The sequence below is a fragment of the Bubalus kerabau genome, chromosome 10 (assembly GCF_029407905.1).
Source record: "Bubalus kerabau isolate K-KA32 ecotype Philippines breed swamp buffalo chromosome 10, PCC_UOA_SB_1v2, whole genome shotgun sequence".
NCBI classification, from domain to species: domain Eukaryota; kingdom Metazoa; phylum Chordata; class Mammalia; order Artiodactyla; family Bovidae; genus Bubalus; species Bubalus kerabau.
In genome coordinates this window covers 41,290,388-41,313,062 of record NC_073633.1, presented here as the reverse complement: position 1 = coordinate 41,313,062, position 22,675 = coordinate 41,290,388, and the positions used below count along the sequence as shown (strand labels likewise).

Here is a 22,675-nt window from a genome sequence, read left to right as displayed (position 1 = left end):
ATTTTGCAGATGAGAAAGCAGACTCAGGTTGTGAAACTGGAGGGTTATTAGACCAAGGCGGGGCAAAGCTGAGTTTGAACTGGGATCTGTCAGCCTTCCTCTGAAGCCTGGGTGTTTCTAGGCTACCATCCTGGCTTCCAACCCTCAAACACCTCCCCAACCCGGTTAACTTAGGGCCTAGAATATCACCATTAAAGACTCATCAATCGGTTTTTGTCTAAAACTCTCTTGTAGGTGTTCCTGTATGAGAGTTGAAATTGATAAGTTGGAGACAAACTCAGCATCACAAAGGCAACCACTCTAAGACCTAAAAAGAAATTCGTGAAAAAGAAATACATAAATAAAAATAGGAATGTAGGAAGTAAAGGGGATGAGGGAGTATGAGTGAGGGAGCTAATTTCTTATCATTCATATTAGGAGATAAGAGATACTGTCTAAAATGGACAAATTGGAATTTCCCTGGCGGTCTAGTGGTTAAGACTGTAGTCAGAAAACCAAGATCCCACATGCCACGCAGCATGGTGAAGAAGATAAAAAATAAATAAAATGGACACATTTATGTTATTACACAAAGAGATAATGGTGATCACAGGAGAACTAAGAACAGAAACTGTTGGTAGGCTGCCTCTAGGGGGTGGAGCTGGGGAGAACAGAGAAACTTTCATTCTTTATTTGTTCTTCTTAGCTCGTCATTAAAAAAAAAAAATATATATATATATATATATATATTATATAAATATATAAATATATATTCTTCTGTTGTGTAACTTTTCTAAAACGTTTGGAAATTTTTATTACAAAAGACTGAAGAGACAAAAACACCCTTCCTTTAGCATGCAAGTCTGTCTTGAAGTAATAGTCCTTGACACGGGGGTAAATGTTAGGTCTGCAGGGTTCCTCAGTGGAACCTCAGTCAGGGGAGGGTCATGTGGTGATAAACATGGCTTTCCAAGCAGTTGCCTCTGGGGAATGGGCTTGGGAGACAAGTTCACCTTTGCAAATGCACAGGGCCAGGTGAATACCTGTTCCCGCACAGTCTTAAAGGCAGCTCACACTCAGACACAAGAGGGTGCTGCCCCCACGAGGGCCAGAGATCACTACCCCTCTAATTATCCCTGATGCAACTCTGCTCTCAGCAGCACCACGCTCTGAGCAGGAGCCCTTGCCAGCCAAGGACCCCACTCCTGCAGGATCCCTGTGAGTGTAGCTTCTGAAGGCCAGTGGATCTAGTCCCAGGAAAGCACGGTGCTAAGGTCTCTCTGGTGAGTGTGACTCAGGTTAGAGCCCTGCACCCCTCAGGACCCAAGGGCCTCTTCCACCTCCGAGGCATGGCACCCTCTTGACCTTTGTTCCTGTGTAGTTTATATCCCTGTTTTGCAGCAGCTGCAGTAAGGAAGGCTAGGGCACAGCTCGGGAGTGCCACTTACTGGCAGCCTGGAGCCAGGAGCCTGGCATTCCCAGCACCAGACAAAGGCCAGTTGATCTTTGACCCCCGCCCCCCCAGAAGCCTTGGCCCTGCCTCCACCCGCCTTTCTTTCTTCCCTGCTGGCCTCTCCCTCTGCTCTCGCTCCTCATTCCCTGGCTTTCCTGCTCTGACTGGCAATTTTTCCCAACTCTTTGCCCAAACCAGTCCTTCCATGCTGTCTTCAAGCCCTGCTTCCTGCACATCTCCTAACCCGGACAAGGAGAATCCAAGTAAGAAGGTTCACTGGGCTTCTGGGAGGAGGAGGACATCATCCACGGACTCCGAGTCGAAGTCCCAGTCCGACCCCTTCCGACCCCGGTCCCGGAAACCCAGCCGGCTGACGGTGAAGTATGACCGGGGGCAGCTGCAGCGCTGGGTGGAGATGGAGCAGTGGGTGGACACCCAGGTTCAGGAGCTCTTCCAGGTGGGTAGGACCTGGCGGGCCTGGGGACTGGAGGGCACAAGAGAAGTGCTCTATGGAGAGGAAGCTTTTCCCACAGGCGAGGCATGGGTTCGCAGTCCTGAAACTGGCCTCCCATTGGTCTGGGCTCTGCCTCCCACTCTATAATCTGGAGCAGGTCTTTTAACATCTCTGAGACTCAGTTTTCTATCTATAAAATGGGGCTATCAATGCCTGTTGTACCCCTTTTGTAGAACTTGTTGAGGCTCAGATGAGCTGGTAGAGGAACTATTTTTATTTTAGGTCTGTATTTACTTTCATCCTCAACACACATACCTGTCTAGTGCAACATTGTTCACTCCTGTACCTATCAGCCGTGTGCAGCTATTTAACTTTAAACTGATGAAAATTAAATAAAATTAAAAGTTCAGTCCTCAGTCACACTAGCTACATTTCAAGTGCCCCATACCTCCAGATGGCTGGTGGCTACCAAGTTGCCAGGACAGATACAAAACCTTTCCATCATCTCAGAACAGATAGTGCTGGAGTAGAATGTCAGAGTGACCAATAGTGACTGCTGATATGAGCGCCTGACCTAGCCTTGGCCCTGGCTCTGACTGATTCCCCTCAACCACATCCTGGGAGAGCAGCATTTTATTTTTTACCTAGATACTGCCAAATCAAGATCCTAGTGTAGTAACAAAGGTTACTCCAACAACAAGAATAACATTTTGAGCACTTAACCATACGCTAGGCACAGTGTCCAGAACCTGCCTTACGTTATTTCATTCAGCCCTCCCCACAAGTCCATTAGATAGATTCTGTTTTGTTGTTGTTTAGTCACAAAGTCCTTTCTGACTCTTTTGAAGCCTGCCAGGCTCCTCTGTCCATGGGATTTCCCAGGCAAGAATACTGGGGAGGGTTGCCATTTCCTCCTCCAGCGCATCTTCCCAACCAGGGATCCAACCCAAATCTCCTGCTTGGCAGGCATATTTTTTACCACTGAAGCCACCTGGGAAGCCCAGATACTGTTTTACTGTGGAGGAAATGAGGAGAAGGCAATGGCAGCCCACTCCAGTACTCTTGCCTGGAAAATCCCATGGACAGAGCCTGGTAGGCTACAGTCCATGGGGTTGCTGGGAGTTGGACACGACTGAGCGACTTCACTTTCACTTTTCACTTTCATGCATTGGAGAAGGAAATGGCAACCCACTCCAGTGTTCTTGCCTGGAGAACCCCAGGGATGGTGGAGCCTGGTGGGCTGCCGTCTATGGGGTTGCACAGAGTCGGACACGACTGAAGCGGCTTAGCAGCAGCAGTGGAGGAAATGGAGGCTTAGAAATGTTGAATAAGTAGCCCAGGGTCACACCACTAGAGAGCCCTGGGACCAGGAGCTGAGCTGGGGCTCTGCCTGTAGCGTCTGAATGTTTATTCAAGTAGCTTAGTGGTTCCCCCAAGTTCTTCAGAAATAATTCAATGCCCCTGTTGCACTTCAACTAAATTTCAGTCTACTAGGGTGGGGCCCAGGCACTGGTCTTTTTCATAAGCTCCACTGCCGATCCTAGTATGTGGCTAGCAAGAACCTCTGCACCAAGCCAGAGTTCTCCTTGTCCACATGCCATGGTCCTTGTTTCTCTCCTTCCTTACTCAGGTCCTGTCTTTTTCTTGGGGGACAGCAAGGGTTTGTGACTCTCCTAGGTAAGAACTGTGTCAGTGGTCCTGCAGTGGGGGTGGGGAAGAGTGATACATGTGGCCCAGGCTGTCTTGTCAGGCTCACTGTGTCACATATCAGTTTGGTCCAGGTGTTGACAGTGTCCCTGGCAGCACTTGTGGAGGGGAGGGAGATGGCCTGGAGCTGGGAGCAGGAAAGGCAAGCTTTCTTGGCCCGTGTCTACTCTGACTTTACTGGACTTTGCCCTGCCCTTCATTCCTGCCAGCACCCTGCCTCTCTGGACCTGTTTCAATTTCAGATTGTTAGACTTGTGGATAAAAGGTCTCATATTTCAGACACCTCAGGGCAATCCTTCCAGGCATTAGAGAGAGACAATAGCCAAAGAATCTTGTTTTGTAAGATCAAGGCAGGGGAAAAGCTGTAGAATTATGAGCTCATAAGGTTAGAAAACAGGATATGTGGGACGACTGCTCCCAGGAAATGACTGGAATAAAATACCTGACCTGTGGTTGCCATGGCAGTTGTCCAAAGGTGCCAGGTGGGAGTTCCTGTCCTAATCTCTGCTCTTTTCAGCAGGAAGCAGGCAAGTGGGTGGGAAGCACTAGGTAGAGGCTGGTCACCTTGGGCAGGGATTGAGGCAACTCAGTCTCCAGCTTACCCAGGTTCAGTTCTACTTTCATAGAGTCCCTCTGTACCAGCTGCCCCCTTACCCCTGGCCACATGCCCACCCTGGATAGCACTGCTAGATTGGTTCCAGGAGTAGGTTGCATTACTGCTTTTAGTTTAGTTTAATGGGACCCAACCTTCCTTTGTTGGAGGGCCCCACCTCTTCTCACTGGGTGTGCAGCCTGTTTTAGGGTCTTGAGAAGAGCCAAGTCTGGATTCAATAAGGCAAACTGACTTGGGGCCCTGGAGCTCCTGTTGTCCAGAAATGGTTGTGTAGATTCAGCTTTTAAGCAGGGACTTAAACATTCGTGAGCTTCTCCTGTTTAACACTATGGTCAGTTTGGTTACCATCCCCTACTTCCTGTCTCCTTTACAAGGCTCCTTAATGGATTTGTACTCAGAGCCTTTGCTAACTTTCCCCCTTCCCTTCCTATCACTATTCAAACCACTGTAATCTACAAACCACTGCAACCTGACTTCTGTTCCCACCACTCTATTGAGACCTCTTGGCAAAGTCGAGCATCACTACCTGGGGGGCTAAATCTAGTGTACATATCAGCAGGGGACACTGTTGACCACCCCAGAGTTTTGAAACATTCCTGTCGTTTTCATGACACAGCCCTTTTGATGTGATGACATTTTAAAAAACAATCTATTCAACTTACAACTGTAAAAATGTACTGCCTGTGCCTCCCGAGGTCTCTCTTGAGTTCCTGGGTGATCAGGGATGACCCTCCACTCTGGCTGAGTGGACCTTGATTTGTCTGTCAGTCCTCTGTGAGATCAGGGAACTGTTCATTTCTGTGCCTGCCGTGTCTCATAATATCTGGCCTCGTGAAGTTTTACCCTCTGAATGTGTACCTTGTGCTCAGCAAAAGCTCAGGAGAACCCTTCTGCAGACTTTTGGAGGTCTCTTTCTTCATAACTCCCTCCTCTCTAGAACTTGTCCATTTACAGCCACCTCAACCCCAAACTCTGATCTCTGTCATATCAATTTAGTATGACCACTGCGCTCTGCTTGGGATCTGCCTCTCTGCTCTGTGGTCTGGAAATTGCCTTCAGGATGAAACCCAGGACAATTGTAGAGTTTATCTCTTTCATTTCTCTTCTTTCCCAGGTAGTGCTGAGTTACCTGTTGTCTAAAGTCTGAGAACACTGTTCATATATTTTTGTCTAGTTTTCTAATTATTTTCTGACTAGTTACTTATGTTGAGAGAATAAATCTGGTCCCTGTTACCCCATCATCAGAAGTATAAACATCTTGTTAACTCCTACTCAGCCTTCAGGTCTCAGATTAGAGATCACTTCTTCATGGAAGCCTTCCTAAACCCCGGTCTTGGCTAGGTTCCCCTTTCATGTGCTCCTATAATATCTCATCAGAGTGCTTAGCTAAGCTAAGTCACTTCAGTCGTGTCCGACTCTGTGCGACCCCATAGATGGCAGCCCACCAGGCTCCCCCGTCCCTGGGATTCTCCAGGCAAGAACACTGGAGTGGGTTGCCATTTCCTTCTCCAATGTATGAAAGTGAAAAGTGAAAGTGAAGTCGCTCAGTCGTATCCGAATCTTAGCAACCCCATGGACTGCAGCCTACCAGGCTCCTCCATCCATGGGATTTTCCAGGCAAGAGTACTGGAGTGGGGTGCCATTGCCTTCTCCTCAGAGTGCTTATCACCCTGTATTATAACTACCATTTTGCTTGTCAGTATCCCTCAGGAGAATATAAGCTTTTCGAGAGCAAGACCATATCTGCCTGTCTTGCTGTTATGGCCCCAGGACTCATCACAATGCTTGGTGCACAACATGCTCTCAATAAGGATGCATTTAATGAATGAATGCTAAATCAGATGAACTAGAAACTGAGGAAACAAAGGAGAAAGTCTAGAGCTTAGGGTGAAAGAACTAACTTAGAATCCTAGCACTAATTTACTTTTAAAAGGGTATAGAAGGACCAAAACTAGTAACAGTGATTAACCATTGGCATTGGAAGGAATGAGAGGGTAATTGAGGCATTTTTCCCCTTCTTTCTTTTCTAAATCAACTTTATTGAAGCATAATTGGCAGACAATAAAATGTGCCTATTTTTAGAGTAGGGGGTAAGCATTAGCTCATCAAGATATGGAACATTTCCACCACCCAAAAAGTTCCCCCCAATAGCACTTACTTTTAAACAATTTATACAACCAAATTACTTAATGTATCTGTTTTTATTATGTCTCCTCAACTGCCCCTAAGATAGGTTCTTTGAGGGCAGGATCTTTGTTTTGCTCACCGAAATTCCCAAGGTCAGAGTGCCAGGTTAATAGTAGCCACTGGACACACTTGTTGAATGAATAGATTCCAGATAATTAAATACTCAAATAGAAAAGGTAAAATTATCAAATATCTAGAAAAATGTAAGGTGACTATCAAATATTCACCCAAATCAGTATGGGAAGAACCTGCTAAGCATAGAAAAAAATTTTTAAAAAAGGAAGCAAAACTCAACCTGGAAAAAAACATTATTTCCAATTATATAATACACATATTTCTCCAATGCCTCCCCCAAACAATATATCCATGATATATGGAATGCTAGGGATAATCTGAATCAAAACAAATAAGCTTCTTAAATCAGTTAAAAAGACCCTCAACAACCCCATAGAAAAATGGAGAAGGCAGCAGTTCTTGCAGTGTGTTCTGGTGACACCCGGGGTTCCCAAGACCTTTTCAGAGGGTCTACAATTATTTTCATAAATAATGCAATAAGTTGTTTGCCTTTTCAACTATACTGATATATGCACTGATGATGCAAAAGCAGTGGTGGACCTTGCCATGAATCAAGAAAATTGCACCAACCTATTCTAGAAATCATGATCTTCCCCATCAGGCAACTTTCACTTAAGAAAGTCCCTGATGAAGCACTACAAAACCTTGAGTTTACATCTTAAATTTTTAAAAAACATTTTTATTAAGGTGTAATCAATATTCGTTTCAGGTGTACAATGTCATGACTTTATATTTGTGTATATTGCAAAATGATTACCATAATAAGCCTAGTTAACCGCTGTCTTCATACATAGTTTCAACAAACTTTTTCTTTTTCTAAAAATAATTTTATTTATTTATGACTGTGCTGGGTCTTCACTGCCGTGCGAGCCTCTCTCTAGTTGTGGTGCGAGGGCTTCTCGTTGTGGTGGCTTCTCGTTGCAGAGCACAAGCTCTAGGGCATCTGGGCTTCAGTGGTTGCAGTGTGCGGGCTCAATGGCTGTGGGTCGCAGGCTCCAGAGTTGAGGTGCCATAGTTGTGGTGCACAGGCTTAGTTGCTCTGACGCATGTGGGATCTTCCCGCACCAGGAATGGAACCCTTGCCTCCTGCATTGGCAGTTGGATTATCTCTCTCTCTTTTTTTGACTGTGTTGGGTTTTAGTTGCAGCTCATGGGCTTCTCTCTAGTTGTGGTACCTGCGACACATGGGATCATAGTCCCCTTATCAGAGATCAAACCTGAACCTGTGTCCTCTGATTCTGAAGGTAGGAAGGCAGATTCTTAACCACTGAACCACCAGGAGAGTCCCTGGCGAGCAGATTCTTTACCACTGAGCCACCAAATTTTTTTTTCTTGACAGGAGGACTTTTTTTTTTCTTTTTTCAAACCCATGCTCCCGGCAGTGGAAGATTCTTAACCACCAGACCACCAGGGAAGTCCCAAGGAGGACTTTTAAGATTTTTTCTTTTAGCAACTTTCAAATGGGCAGTACAAAATTATTAATTCTAGTCACCATGCTGTACATTAGATCCCCATGACTTATTTATTACCGGAAGTTTGTACCTTTTGATTTGCTTTACCCATTTTGCCTTTCCCCACCCCCACCTCAGCAACCACCAATCTGTTCTTTTATTGATGAGTTCTCTTTTTTTTAATGCCACATATAAGTGAGATCATACAGTGTTTGTTTTTCTTTATTTCACTCAATGTAATACTGTCAATGTAATTCATGTTGTTGCACATAGCAGGCTTTCTTTCTTTTTTATGGCTGAATAGTTTTCCAGTGCATATATATACACCACAGTTTCTTTATCTATTCACCCATTGATGGACACCTAGGTGATTTCCATATCTTGGCTACTGCAAATCAACACTGCAGTGAACATGGGAGTTCATATATGTTTTTGAATTATTGTTTTCATTTTCTTTGGGTTAATATCCAGAAATGGAATTACTGGGTTATATGGTAGTTCTATTTTTCAGTTTTTGAGGGACCTCCATACCATTTTCCATAGTGCCTGCACCAATTTACATTTCTACCAACAGGGCACAGAGGTTCCCTTTTCTCACATCCTCACCAACACTTGTTATTTATTTTTTTGCTATCTTTATTTTAAAAATACATGCACATGGTAAATTTTTTAAAATATAATAAAATGGTACACAAAGATGTAAAATGAAAAATATGTCTTTACTAACTTATAGAAACACTTGTTATTGTCCTTTTGATAATAGCTATTCTAACAGGAGAAGGCAATGGCACCCCACTCCAGTACTTTTGTCTAGAAAATCCCATGGATGGAGGAGCCTGGTAGGCTGCAGACCCTGGGGTCGCTAGAGTCAGACAGGACTGAGCAACTTCACTTTCACTTTTCACTTTCATGCATTGGAGAAGGAAATGGCAACCCACTCCAGTGTTCTTGCCTGGAGAATCCCAGGGACGGGGGAGCCTGGTGGGCTGCCGTCTATGGGGTTGCACAGAGTTGGACACGACTGAAGCAACGCAGCAGCATTCTAACAGTTATGAGGTTATATCTCACTGTGGTTTTGATTTTCATTTCCCTAATGATGAGTGATTTTGAACATCTTTTCATTTACCTGTTGGCCATCTATATGTCTTCTTTGAAAAAAACGTCTATTCAGATACTCTGCCCATTTTTAAAAATTAGATTTTTTTGCTATTGAATTGTCTGAGTTCTTTATATATTTTAGATATTAACCCCTTATGATTTGCAAATATTTTATCCTATTCAGTAGGTTGCCTTTTCATTTTGTTGATGGTTTCTTTTGCTGTGCAGCTTTTCTCTTTTAATGACTCTATTTTTTATTTTAATGACTTTATTGTTTTAGGTTCACAGCAAAATTAAGCAGAAGGTGCTGGGAATTTCCATATTCTCCCTGTCCCCACACATGCACAGCTTTCCCACTATCAACATCCTCCTACTAGAGCACTAGTGCTCATGAATTTATATTGCTACATCATAACTACCCAAAATTCAGAGTTTATATTGGGATTCACTCTTGGTGCTATACATTCTAAGGGTTTTCACAAATGTATAATGACGTGTGTCTACCCTCCTGGTATCATCACGTAGAGTAGTTTGGCTGCCCTAAGAATCCTCTGTGTTCCACCCATTCACCACTCCTCCACTGTAACCCCTGGCAACCACTGGTCTTTTTATTGTCTCTGTAATTTTCCAGAATGTCATATGGTTGGAATTGTACAGTGTGTAGACTTCTCAGGTTGGTTTCTTTTGCTTAATAATATGCATTTAAGCTTCCTCCATGTCTTTTTATGGTTTTATAGTTCATTTTGTTTTAGCACTGAATAATATGCCATTGTCTGGGTGCATCACCATTCATTCATTCATTTACCTACTGAAGGACATCTTGGTTGCATCCAAGTTTTGGCAATTATGAATAAAATTGCTATAAACATTCATGTGCAGGTTTCCGTGCAGATATATTTTCAACCCATTTGGATAAATATCAAGGAACACAAGTGCTGTTTTGTATGATAGGAGTACGTTTTGTGTTGTAAGAAAGTACCAAACTGTCTTCCAAAGTGGCTATGCCATTTTGCATTCCCACCGCAATGAACAGGTATTTCTATCTCTCCACAGCCTCATCAGCATTTGGTATTTTAGTTTGTTTTTGTTTGCCATTTTAATAGGTATGTAATGGTATCTCATTGTTATTTCAATTTGCAATTCCCTAATGAAATGGCAACCCACTCCACTGTTCTTGCCTGGAGAATCCCGGGGATGGAGGAGCCTGGTGGGCTGCCGTCTATGGGGTCACACAGAGTCGGACACGACTGATGTGACTTAGCAGCAGCAGCAATGACATATTATGTTAGCATCATATGCTATTTGCTATCTTTGTATCTTCTTTGGTGAGGCAGATATACAAAATTTCCCCCTGTTTTTAAATTGGATTATTACTGTCTTATTATTGGTTCTGGGAGTTCTTTGTATATTTTAGATAACATCCTTTATCAGATATATCTTTTACAAATATGTTCTCCCAGTCAATGGTTTGGTTTCTTACTCTCTTTACCTTCTTTCATTTTTACTTTTATAAACTATGTATTGCTTAAATTTTTGCAATGACTATAATAACTTTTAAAGTTAGCTTTATTGAGATATGATTCATATACCATACAATTCCCACTTAAAGTGTAAAATCCAAATAGTTTTAACTATCTTCATAGGTTGTACAACCACCAGTATGGTCTAATTTTGGAACATTTTACTATCCATAAAAGAAGCCCTGTACCAGTTAGTAGTCACACCCCATTCCTTATCACCACCAGTTCCAGCCTCAGGCAACCAGCAGTCTACTTTGTGTCTCTATACACAAATATCCTACTCTGGATGTTTCATACAAATCGAATCATATAACATGAAGCCTTTGTAACTGGCTTCTTTCACTAACATATTTTCAAAGTTAATCCCAGTTGCAGCATGAATCAGTCCTTTATTTCTTCTTATTGCTGAAAAATACTGTATGGCTACATAATATTTTATTTATCCATTCACCAGTAGATGGTCATTTGAATAAGAATAATGCTTTGAACTGCACTCATATGTGATTTTTACATGAATATATATTTTCACTTCTCTTGGGAATAGACCTAGGAGTGGAATTACTGGGCCAAATGATAACTCTATATTTAACATATTAAAGAGCTGCCATGGGGCTGGTGCACTGGGAGGACCCAGAGGGATGGAATGGGGAGGGAGGAGGGAGGAGGGTTCAGGATGGGGAACACATGTATACCTGTGGCGGATTCATTTTGATATTTGGCAAAACTAATACAGTTATGTAAAGTTTAAAAATAAAATAAAATTAAAAAAAAAAAATAAAGAGCTGCCAAATTGTTTTCCAAAGCAGCTGTACCATTTTATATCCCTACTAACAATGTTTATAACTCTTGAAATTAAAGATACTCTTTTTAAAGAACCCTAGACTTTCAGGTAGAACATAGTAGGTGTTTGGTAACTGTTGAATAGAAGGATGAATGGGTGGTGCGAGTAAGGAGAGGAACTGAACATGGAAAATAGAGTGGGAGATGGGTGAACCCAACTGCCTTTCACTCCAGCACCAGCTGGCCAGGCTCCTCTGAGCCCCATGTGGTTCCCAAACAGGATCAACCAACTTCTTCAGAGCCTGAGATCGACCTGGAGGCTCTCATGGAACTATCCACAGAGGAGCAGAAGACTCAGTTGGAGGTAGAATGGGGGACCAAGGGGAACCCAAGAACCCAGGTTCTGCTTCCCCATCCAGTGTGGGGAGAACCAGTTCAGAGGGGGAAATTCCTGGGAGACTGGGGACTCGTGAAAAAGTGCTGTGGTTCAGGGACCCACTCTTTGCTTTCTTCCACCAGGCTCTTCTCCAAAACTGCTCCCGCCCCACAGAGGTAAGGGATGCTCTGGTGGTCTGGGCTAAGAGGGGGCCCAGTGGGCCAGCAGCTAGTGAAGAGGAAGGTTTGGCCCTGGGTCCTTCTCCCCTTTCCTGACTCGGAGGCCATGGGGTCAGGTGGAGATTAGGGGGAGCACTGTGGTGGGGTAGGTGTGACCTCATAACCTGATCTCATCCCTGCTTCTGCTCCTCTGTTTCTTTTTCAGCCTTTTATCTCTGAGCTGCTCAGTCAACTCAAGAAACTTCGGAGACTCAGTCGACCTCAGAAATAAGCCTTGTGAGACTAGCTTCATCAGCCTCAGCACTGCCCAGTCTGCCCTGAACCCCTGGATCTTTGGCTGGGTGGGAAACCACTCCTTGGGACCCAGACGAGGAACATGGAGAATGAGGAGGGACATTTGAACGCCTCTGTCTATGTGCAGCCACAGTTGGTTCCTGTCAGCTGCACTGTCTGGGAGCCAGTCATGGCTGTTGCCCACTGCCTTCCCATCAGCCAAGTGGATAAAACCTTCAGGAGCCCCAGCTTCGTGGAGTGTGGTGCATATCTGTGCTGATGGATGGGGGAGGGAGAGGGTGAAGTCTTATACCAGAGGGCCAGCATCCAAGTCACTATGTTCCCATATACCTCACCCGTCCACATGTCCAGCCACCCACCCACACATGCCTTGAGAATTCAAAGATACAGGTCACAGTTCTGTGTCAGAGAAATCACCATCATGCAAGGTCCCAGAGGCCAAGCAGAAGGCACCTGGCTAAGACACACAGTATCCTGGCACCACCAACAGGAGCCTAAGTGGCAAAGACCAATAGGAGAGTTAACTGGAAAAACCTTGTTGGGTCCGGGGGCATCAGAAGCTAAACCTTCCGCCCCCCACTAACTGATCCAGGAGGCCTCAGGCTGAGGACTCTTTCTTGAGCCAGCTCCAAGCCAGAGGCTAAAAGAGAAAAAACAGGGACTAAGCAGAGGGGTGTAAAGGGTATAGGCTGAGAGCCCAGTAGTCAGGTAAGGAGGGAGCTGGTGGAAACTGACAGTGGGTCTGAAAGGCAGGCAGGTGGGGACAGGAGCCCTGGAGGTGGCATCCTTTGGGAGTAAGGCCAGAAGCAGGGTATGCATTCACTGTTTGTGTAGGCAGTGTCTGAGTACTAGAAAGGTTGTATAATCCAAGATGGTGGGGCCTGGGGGCATGCCTACTGCATGTGAGGCCACCAGGAGGGGTGGGGCTGTTCCTGCCTAGAGAAACTTTTTCCTTCTTCCTCATTTCACAGGACTCTGCTCCTGTACCTCTCCGAGGGCCCAGGCTCAGGATCCATAGGGTTCTATAGATAAAAGATGCTGGTCCAATGAATCACACACTTTATTAAACCCTCTAAGTGCCAGCGGAGGGCCCTGGGCTCTTGAGCAAGTTTCAAGGCTCCTTCTTAGATTCAGACTGGTCTTGCCCTGTCTCTCACTTCCAATCCAGACTCCAGCGCTGGAAGGCTCCTGACCTCTGCCTTCTCTCTGGCTCCTCCAGTCATTGTCTCCAATGGAGAATCCTTCCTCCTTCCAGGAACGGAGGCTTAGGAAAGGGCACATTCATAAGCAGTCCAGCCTGTCATGTCCTCCCATCAGATGCCCTGGAGGGCGCCCCAGCCTGTGTGCTTGCCTGTAGGATGACCTTCCCGGGAGGACCAGGGCTCCCTCAGTGCCCTCGGCCTTTATGCAGGGGCTGGTAGGCAGATGTCTGGTGCTCTTTAAGCTCAAAGGCATCGTGGCCTTCCCTGCGGAGCATAGAAATAGGTCAGAGATCACAGGTAGCCCTGGAACTCTCCCAGCCCCAAAGAACATTCCACCTTCACCCACCGGAAGCAGCGGTTGCAGTAGAGGTCTCCGTCGCAGCCAGCACAGCGAAGGGTGGCATCCTCATTGCAGATGCAGCACCAAGGGAGCTCCTCTTCCTCTTCCTCAGGCCTGGTGGCCATGGCCTGGGCCTTTAAGGACCAGAGAGCAATGGGGGACATCAGGTGCCTGACGGAGGTGGGAGGGAGGCTATGATGGCAGCCTGGGGGTCTGTGTCTGTGGTTCTTCTCACCTTAGGCTCTGCCCCGCAGGACTGGTCTTGGGGTTGGGGAGTTGGCTCCACAGGGATGTTAAAGCCACTTGCCTCATCCAGGGCAGCTTCTTCGGTAAGCTGTGGACAGAGTGAAGAGGTACAGCTCCTAGCTCCAGGCACCCCGCCAATGCACAGTATTTCTGTGCTCTGTGGCCTAAGCTCTCAACCCATCTTCCTTGATCTATTGTCTGTGGCTGCTGATGTCCCATCTCAAGGGACCGAGGGCAGGTGTGGGTCACGGGGGTAGAGGAACTCCAGCTAGAACAGGAGCTGCAGAGTGACAGGCCAGCGAACCCCAGGGTGGGCACAGAGTGAATGGGGCCAGGGGTGTGGTGGGGCAGCACAGCAGGGACCGGACAAGGGGTGGTCAGGGGGGTAAGGCAGGGCCAACCTGCCGCAGGACTCTCTGGATGGCCTTCTCTTCCTCCTCTTCATCATCGCTGTCTGGAAGGTAGTAGTCCTGGAGGGTCACTTGAAGATGGAGGGCGGGGAGCAGGGGAAGAGGAGTGAGGTGGAGAGCTCACCGGAGTGGCTGTACTGCTGTCCCCAGGAGTGGTGTGGTTTCCAGCGGCACTTGTTCCAGAGTTAAGCCGCCTCCGCAGCCACTCTGGTCAGAGTGGCTCTGACCCCCCTCTGCTCTGATCCCCACTCTGCCCCCTCTGCTGGGCTGGACAGCATGAACAGAAGGCTCTGCACCTGAAGGAACCCGGGGCCCCTGCCCCCTGATGGCTGCCCCTTGTTCTTCATCCACCGTTTTGCCCTAGCACTTGTCTCATGGTTCTAGGCAGTGCTCAGTAGACTCGGCCTGGCAGAGAGTACAGCCACTGTGCAGAGCTTGGCCTGGGGATGGGAGGCGGGGGGCCTGCCCAGGGGACACGAGCGAGCGGCTGTTTTACCAGCCTCTACCTCTGTCAGGGTCCCGTCCCTGCAGCACAGCCAGGCGCTTGGCGAGGGCCAGGATGCGCTCCTGCCGCGTGTTCTCCTCCCGAAGCTCGACTGCTGCCTCAGCCAGCAACCTGCTCTTCTCCTCCTCCAGGGACCAGGTGGCTTGCCCCCTGGAACTGGTGCTCTGGGCCCCTGGGCCTCCCCGGTTGAGGTCGTTCTGGATAGAGGTGGCTAGAAAGAGTGATGCATTCAGGGAGGGAGACATTTCAGGATCTCTCATCAGAAACCACTGAGCCCATTTCTCAACTTTAAAAAACCCTCCACAAATTATCAGCTTTTTGTTCCACAATAGTTCCTGTGGCTTATATTGCAAATAAAATTAGTTATTTTTATTCATTTTCCCAAATATAAGAAACTAGTAATCTTAGACATTTTTTTTCAATTAAATTTATCCCCACCCACCTGATACTTTAACATGTTGCCCTTAGGGTGGGTGCCCCATGGTATGAGAATCACTGCCCGAAAGGAGCAGAAGATGGGGAGGCCAGGGTCCAGCCAGGCTCTCTGCCTTACAGGCTGGAATCAGCATTTCTAGGGAGCAGCACAGACAGGACATGAGGGAAGCTGAGGTCTTGAATGTCACTGGGGGGGAAGAATTTTACTTGAGTGGGTGTGGCTCTGACATGGTCCCCTTTAGCTCAGAGTTTTAGAACAAGACATGGGAAGTTAGACAGCTTTGGGCTGAAGTCCTGGCTTCGCTACTTAATAGCTGTGTGACCTTGGTCAAGGTCCTTAAGCTCACCAGGCCCCGTTTATAAAATACGGATAATAATAGTAATCATAGGATTACTGAGGATATTCAGTGAGATTGTATCTCTAAAGCAGGGTTTCTTTTTTTTTTTTTTGGCTGCACAACACGGCATGCAGGATCTCAGTTCTCCAGTTAGGGATCAAGCCTCTGCCCCCATCAGTGGAAGTGCAGAGTCCTAACCACTGGACTACCAGGGAATTCCCCTAAAGCAGGGTTTCTTTTTTTTTTTTTCCTTCAGGTTTTTAAACTTTTTATTTTGTATTGGGGTATGCATGCATTTGTGATAGTTTCAGGTAAACAGCAAAGGGATGCAGCCATACATATACATGTATCCATTCTACCCCAAAACTCCCCTCCCATCCAGGCTGCCACATAACATTGAGCAGAGTTCCATGTCAAAGCAAGGTTTCTTAATCTTGGTTCTACTGACATATTGGACAGGACATAGGCATACCTTGTTTTATTGCACTTCACAGATAATTGCTTTTTCTTTTTTTCTTACAAGTTGAAAGTTTGTGGCAACTCTATGTTGTCAGACGGTGGTTAACAATTTTTAGCAATAAAATATTTTAAAATTAGGTAGGTACATTTTTTTTTAACATAACGCTATTGTGCACTTAATAGACTGTAGTATAGTGTACATAATTTTTATATGCGCCAGGAATCCAAAAACTTCACGTGCCTCACTTTATTACAGTGAACTTGAACTGAACCCATAATGTCTCTGAGGTACGCCTGTAATTCTTTGTGGTGGGGGCTGCCCTGTGTATTGTATGATGTTCAGCAGCTTCCTTAGCCTCTGCTCACTAGATGCCAGTGGTACCCTCTGAGTTGCAACACACAAAATGTCTCCAGATGTTGCCAATTGGGCCCTGCAGGGAAAATCATCACCATAGTTGAGAACCACTGATGTGAAGCTTTTGAAGAGCTCTGTCCAAAAGAATTTTTTATGATGATGGGAACATTCCATGTCACGTCATGGTCTGTATTTGTGCCGTCCAAGATCATAGCCATGAGTCACTTGTGACTACTGAGCATTTGAAATGTGGTCCCATTGAGGAACTCAATCTTAAATTTAATTTTAAGTAAATAGCCTCTTCCTCCTTATCATCATCATCACAGAGAACATTTACTTACTTTGAGCCAGGCAGGGTCCTAAGTACTCCTGGATTAGCCCATTTACTCCTCATGACTTTTCCATGAGGTAGGTCTTACCACACATCCTTCCATTTTACAGATGAGGAAAGTGAGACTTCAGTCAAGTAACATGCTGAGGGTCACACAGCTACTAAGTGGTAGAACAGAGAATCACTGTCTGAGCCTAATGCCTACACACTAATCCACTAGGCTTACACTGGCTCCCACTGGAGTAAACATTCAATAAATGGCAATCCTTATAATGTTGATATTCTCTAATTTATATTCACCTCCCAGAGTGTCAGCATTGGAGCCTCTCCCACCTGGGGAAAGAGTAGGGGCTGGGTCCCTGGGGGAGCCAGGTGGAGAATATACCTGGGCCTTCTTGTTCCCAGCTCTCATCAATAGCCACCTCCACTGTTAGCTGTGTCAGCAGATCCTGTGCCTGCTGCACCTGGGTCCTGGGGTCCGGTGGTTGATGTGCCTGCTCAGAGAAGGGAACCTCAGTGGGGAGCAGGGTAGTGGGGAAGCCACATCATAAGGCTCAGAGCAGTTCCGGTCAGGGCTGGGTGCTGAGGCGTTCCCGAAACTCAGGGAAAGGGGACTAACCAAGAGCCCACGTAATCAGGTAGGTCTGGCAGTCCCCAACAGAACCTAGGGGCCACTCTTTGCTGCCCCACCCAATCCTGCTGCTTATCCCTGGTTCCTTGGCCTGGCAGCAGGCCTCAGGAGCAGGAGGTACTCCTGCAAAATAAGCATATATGTATCTGGGCTTCTGCTGGGTCCCTGTCCCAGGACCTCCATCCCTCCAAAGTCACAGCACTCACCAGCTGGGGGGCCTGAGAAGATGGAACTCTGCCTTGCAGCACAGCGAGCCTTGCCTCCATCTCCTGGGTGGAGGGGACGGGACCCTGGGGTGCATCCTTCAGTGCAGCTAGCCTGGCTTCTATCTCCGCCTGCGAGGGCACTGACTCTGCAATTGGCATAGAGAAGCCTGGTAATATCCAGAGGGATCCTACTCCCAGGAGCCCCGGATGGTGTCTTTTCCACCCTGTCTGGGCCTGCTCACTGGGCTTGTTCTCCCGGCGGAGCCGTGCTAGGCGCTCAGCAATGACTTGATCTTGCTGGGTCAGTCCATGGCTCCGGGGAGTGCTGGGCTTCTGCTTGGCTTCCAATGCTGCCACACGCCTGGTAGGATATGAGATAGAGGCTCTTGATGAATGCAGAAGGGAGGGGTGAAGGCACCCTCTCTGTTTCCCATTCAAATCATTTCTAGGCAGCTAGGGAGGCCTCCAATGAACCATCTTCTGGGGCCATCACTCATGTCACCCTGCACCCCAACCCAGCCAACTGGCAGGAGGGTTCAGCTGAGAGGGTGAGGTCTACCAAGAACCTTTTCTGGGAACGGACTGATGAGCTGCTCTCTGAGCCCAGGAGGGCACTCAGGAGCCAGAGAGTCAGCTATCCTCCTGATCCTGGGCTCATTTAAGCTACAGGATGGGAAAAGACTCCTATCCTACAGCTCCTGTGTTCTTTCCCCTCCCCATTTGTCTCTGTCCCTTCAACACTTACTTCTTATAGTTCTGAGGTGGTGACCACTTGGAGGCACTGGCAGGAGAAGATCCTCTACAGAGAAGAAATCTGGTGTCAGAAGTCACCCACCATCTGCCTATCGGTGCCCTCCACCCCAAACAATCCCGAGTCGACCTCTAGACCCAGAGCACAAGGCTGAGAGGCCTGGCCAGCTGCCAGCTGCCATGCTCGGCTGAACCGTCACCCATGTTGGCTTCTCACCTGGTCAGAACCTCATGGCACTGCTTGCAGACCTTCTGTTGAGTGTTTCCAGCTCGGGGAACTGCTGCACTGAAGCTTAGGCAGCCGGAACAGAAGGCCCGGCCACAGTTCTTACAGCCATACTACAAGAAACATGAAGCAAGGAGTCTACCTCTCACCCACCCCTGAAGGCTTCTCACGGGGACTCTTTGCACACACACACACAGCAGACACTGAAGCTGTGACCAGATGCTGGGAGGAGGATGGGGAATGGGGCCCCTAAGGCCTGGGGAGAGATGTGGGGTGGAGAGCAAAGTGATCCCTATCTCCAGTCTTCTATTCAAATCTCATAAAGCTTCATGCAAAATTCACATGCTTTCTACTCGGTCTTCCCTTACACAGGAGTGTAAACGACAAATAGGCAAAGTCCCATGCTTCAGGTCACTGACTCTTCAACAGAGGAGAAAGAGACTGCAGGGCCCATGCCTTCTCTGTTCTAGCAGAGATGGAAGGAGTTTTGACTCAGGATGGGATGGTAACAATAGCCTCCATTTATTAAGCATTTACTGTGTGAGTGAAAAGTGAAAGTCGCTCAGTCATGTTGGACACTTTGCGACCCCATGGACTGTAGCCTGCCAGGCTCCTTTGTTCATGGAATTATCCAAGCAAGAATGCTGGAGTAGGTAGCCTCTCCCTTCTCCACGGGATCTTCTCAACCCAGGGATTGAATCCACATCTCCCACACTGCAGGCAGATTCCTTACTGTCTGAGCCAGGCACTAAATTCAGTACTTAACATTCATCACTTGATTTAATCCTCAATTTATACACACTATCATACTTAATCCTGATGACAACCATTATCATTCTTATTTTAAACAGGATCAGAGAGGTTACTAGACTTGCCCAAACCAAGGTCACCTCTGTGAATGATAGCAGAGCCCCAGTTTGAATTCTGACCACTTTGACTACAAAACCCAGGTTTCTGAGGGCTCCATGATCTGCTTCCCTACCAGCTATTCATCCCGCCTATCTGGTTCCTATCTCCTGGTCACACTGAGACACAGGAAGCCTGCTGTTTACCATGGGAACTTGGCAGGTTTGTGCTGAGGATAAGTGAGACTTTGCTATGTTGCTCTGGAGATAGGAGAAAGGGCAGGCTGCTTGATGGTGAGGGCTTCAGAGCAGAAAGAGTAAGGGGTATGGTGTGGTGGAGAGTGGTCACAGAGTATTAACTAAGACCGGGCTGCGGAGGAGCAGGGTGGAGGGAAACAGCCAGATCCTACACTTGGCAGACAGAAAAGCTTAGCTTTCCGAAAACGACAGGAGCCCGATTTACAGTTTACAGGGAACTCACATCCAGCACCTTAACCCCGAAAGCAAGGGAGTGTTAGCCCCGTTTTATAGAAATGTTAACTGAGGCTCTGTGGCTTCATCAAAACCACACGTCTGGAGAGGTGCCATAAAACCAAGCCTAGGACTGCAAGTCCCGTGTATTTCCCTCCACTTCGCGTCCTCCCTCCAGCCCGCGAAGAGAGACTCGCCTCCTTCTTGAAGAGGGTGAACTTGACAGCGCATCCGTAGCACCTACTCTCCATCCTGTTTCCTGGTGCAGCGCGGCAGGACACGCAGAGCAGACCTCTTGCGGGTCAGGTACGGGCCCCTTGCACCTTCACCCAGCCCCGCCCCTACCTACCACGCCCACTTGCGCGGGCCAGCCAAGGCCTCCGACAGGAGATTCACGACAGTCACCCCAGCCGGAGAGCAGCAGCGGCGGGCGCGAGGGCTGCCGGGAGTCGTAGTTCGTTCACCATTCAGCGGGCTTGGAGCCGACAGTCCGCGGGAAGCCCCACACGCATAGACTTTTGGGAGTTGTAGTACTAATCCAATTAGAGTTGGAACCATGGCGGTGACCAAGGAGCTCTTACAAATGGACCTGTACGCGCTATTAGGTATTGAGGAGAAGGCGGAGGACAAAGAGGTGAGAACGGGGGTGAGGAAAGTCGATCCTGAGCGACCTGGCGGCCCTCCCAGCCTTGGCGCCTCGCCTGAGGCTGACACCAACATCTTTCCAGGTTCGGCCGGGCCCTGAGTGGGGAACGAGAGGCGGCCCAATGGCCTCAGAAGAGGGATTCCCAGACCTTCGTCAGATCTCAGTGGTCTGAGGGCCTCAGGAAGAAGAGGTGGCACGAGCGAGAGGTTACTCCGCGGGGCACTGTACTGTGCTCTTCGGTGGCTCTTGTGTAGCGGAGGCCGTCGGGTGAGCCTGGGAGGCAACCCTACCCTACTTCTTGCGCCTGCGCAGTGTCAGCCTCTGATGCCCCTTCTGTCTAGACTGCGGCTAGAGGTGCTTCATTCTCTCTCTCTTGCTGGCTGATTTAACTATGTTAAGAGCCTAGGGCGGAAGAAAGGCCAGGTCTCAAGGTTCCTCCATTCCTTTTTCATACCTTCCGTGGCAGTGTGACCTATGACTTTGCCATCTCTGTTTTCTTTTACACCCCAGCCCATTGACTCTTTTCTAGTAGCAGATGCTCAGGTGTTGCCCTCTCAACATGTGCTAGTGGCCAGAAGCAGGAGGATCAGAAGGGTAGGCAGATGACCTGGAATTGGAGTTTCACAGGAAACTCCAGGTTGATAAATGTGCCAGGGAGTGGTACACTGATCAAGCTGTAACTAAGATTTCTGTTACTTCCCCCAGGATTATGGTGGTGGCTGTAGCAGTGTAGGAAGTGGAGGCAGATAAGTTATCAAATGAAAATTAGTGCCTACAGATGCCCCTGTAACTTCCAGGCTGTTCTGCTCAGTGTATGAGTGAGCTTGTGGAAAAAGGAAGCTCTGGGACAGAAAAGCAGGGTCTCCCCTGAAGGTCCCTGAAGGACCACAGGGCCCTTCAGGAGTGATACAGTCAGTCAGTAGAGAACTGTTCCTGCAGCTGCAACTGCAATCAGAAGTGGGCTGTGGGGTTGTATACACAGCACCAGAGACATCTGTTACACCTGTCTCATAAGTCTTTCACTATTGGTTATACGTAACACCGATATAAGGGCTTCCCAGGTGGCTCAGGGGTAAAGAATTCACCTGCTAATGCAGAAGATGCAGGAGATGCAGGTTGGATCTTTTGGTCGGGAATATCCCCTGGAGGAGGAAATGGTAAACCACTTCAGTATTCTTGCCTGGAGAATCTCAAGGACAGAGGAGCCTAGTGGACTACAGTCCATAATGTCGAAAAGAGTCAGACACGACTCAGCACAGCACAGCAGCACCTATATAATATCATGTGCTGGACACTATTTTAAGTATTCTATATTTATAAATTGTTTAATTAGTACTTCATTATTAGTGGACATTTCACACTGGATCTAGCCAATGTGTTGGAACCTTGACGTTGAGAACTCCTGAGGAAGGCAGTTATGAGCCACTGATGTATATATTAATCAGAGAAGTGACATAATCAGATTTTAAAGAAAATATTCAAAGTCAATTTGCAGAAAGGACACAGTACGCGATGGGTAGAGGAGCTTCCACCGGGGGATCAGGTGAGGCTGTTGTCTAGGCAAGAGGCTGAGGTCTAAGCAGGGCAATGAGGTTGGGATTCAGTTTTCACTCAGGTGAAGTAAGGGGTAGGTGAGAAGACTCTGCATTGGCTGTACTGAATCTTAGTTGCAGCACACAGGATCTTCATGCATCATGTGGGATCTTTCACTGTGGCGCACGGACTCTAGTTGCAGCATGCAGGGAGCGGGCACATGGGTTCAGTCGTTACGGCATGTAGGCTTAGTTCTCCATGGCATGTGGGATCTTAGTTTCCTGACTAGGAATCAAATCTGTGTGCCCTGCAGTGGAAGCACAAAGTCTTAACCACTGGACTGCCAGGAACGTCCTTCCATCTGTGTTTTAGAAGAGGGTAGAAACTTTTTCCCCCAAACACCATTTGATTCCACAAACTTTTATTAAGTGTCTACAAGTGAAGAGAGCAGTCCCTGGAGGGTTACCTCATCATGTCTGTTTCCAGCCTCTCTGTCTCTTGCTTTTGTAGTTCATCGTTTAGAAATGCAGAAGTCAAAAGTTGATAATTCTAGAAGGTGATGCTTTCTAATCAGATGGAA

General features: G+C 47.4%; 3 protein-coding genes across 5 annotated transcripts in view; 2 read left to right on the top strand and 1 right to left on the bottom strand.

Annotated features, from left to right (window-relative positions):
* Positions 1-1,637: 1,637 nt before the first annotated feature.
* Positions 1,638-12,382, top strand: PPP1R14D (protein phosphatase 1 regulatory inhibitor subunit 14D). The gene is given in 5 exon segments (XM_055536380.1): positions 1,638-1,889; positions 11,598-11,620; positions 11,622-11,681; positions 11,837-11,869; positions 12,078-12,382. Coding segments are annotated over 5 exon segments (564 nt in total). The 3' UTR covers positions 12,274-12,382.
* Positions 12,383-13,202: 820 nt separating this feature from the next.
* On the bottom strand, positions 13,203-20,277 carry ZFYVE19 (zinc finger FYVE-type containing 19). 2 transcript variants are annotated; one of them, XM_055537396.1, is made up of 12 exons: positions 20,114-20,277; positions 18,592-18,713; positions 18,370-18,423; positions 17,867-17,985; positions 17,625-17,770; positions 17,173-17,281; positions 14,871-15,080; positions 14,356-14,435; positions 13,944-14,042; positions 13,715-13,842; positions 13,518-13,632; positions 13,203-13,430 (listed from the first exon to the last, which is right to left on the bottom strand). In XM_055537396.1, exons 1-11 carry the CDS (start codon positions 20,165-20,167, stop codon positions 13,554-13,556), a joined length of 1,200 nt encoding a protein of 399 aa, XP_055393371.1. In that variant the 5' UTR covers positions 20,168-20,277; the 3' UTR covers positions 13,203-13,430; positions 13,518-13,553. The 2 variants fall into 2 exon arrangements, with proteins under 2 accessions (XP_055393371.1, XP_055393370.1); XM_055537395.1 differs by having other exon boundaries at positions 13,203-13,632.
* Positions 20,278-20,396: 119 nt separating this feature from the next.
* The window catches only part of DNAJC17 (DnaJ heat shock protein family (Hsp40) member C17), a 29,624-nt gene continuing 27,345 nt past the window's right edge, over positions 20,397-22,675 (top strand). Inside the window, exon 1 of one of the 2 annotated variants that reach the window (XM_055537398.1) lies at positions 20,397-20,550. In XM_055537398.1, the coding sequence (XP_055393373.1) occupies positions 20,473-20,550 (78 nt within the window). In that variant the 5' untranslated portion in view covers positions 20,397-20,472. The remainder of the gene's footprint in view (positions 20,551-22,675) is intronic. The other variant, XM_055537397.1, reaches the window with a different exon arrangement.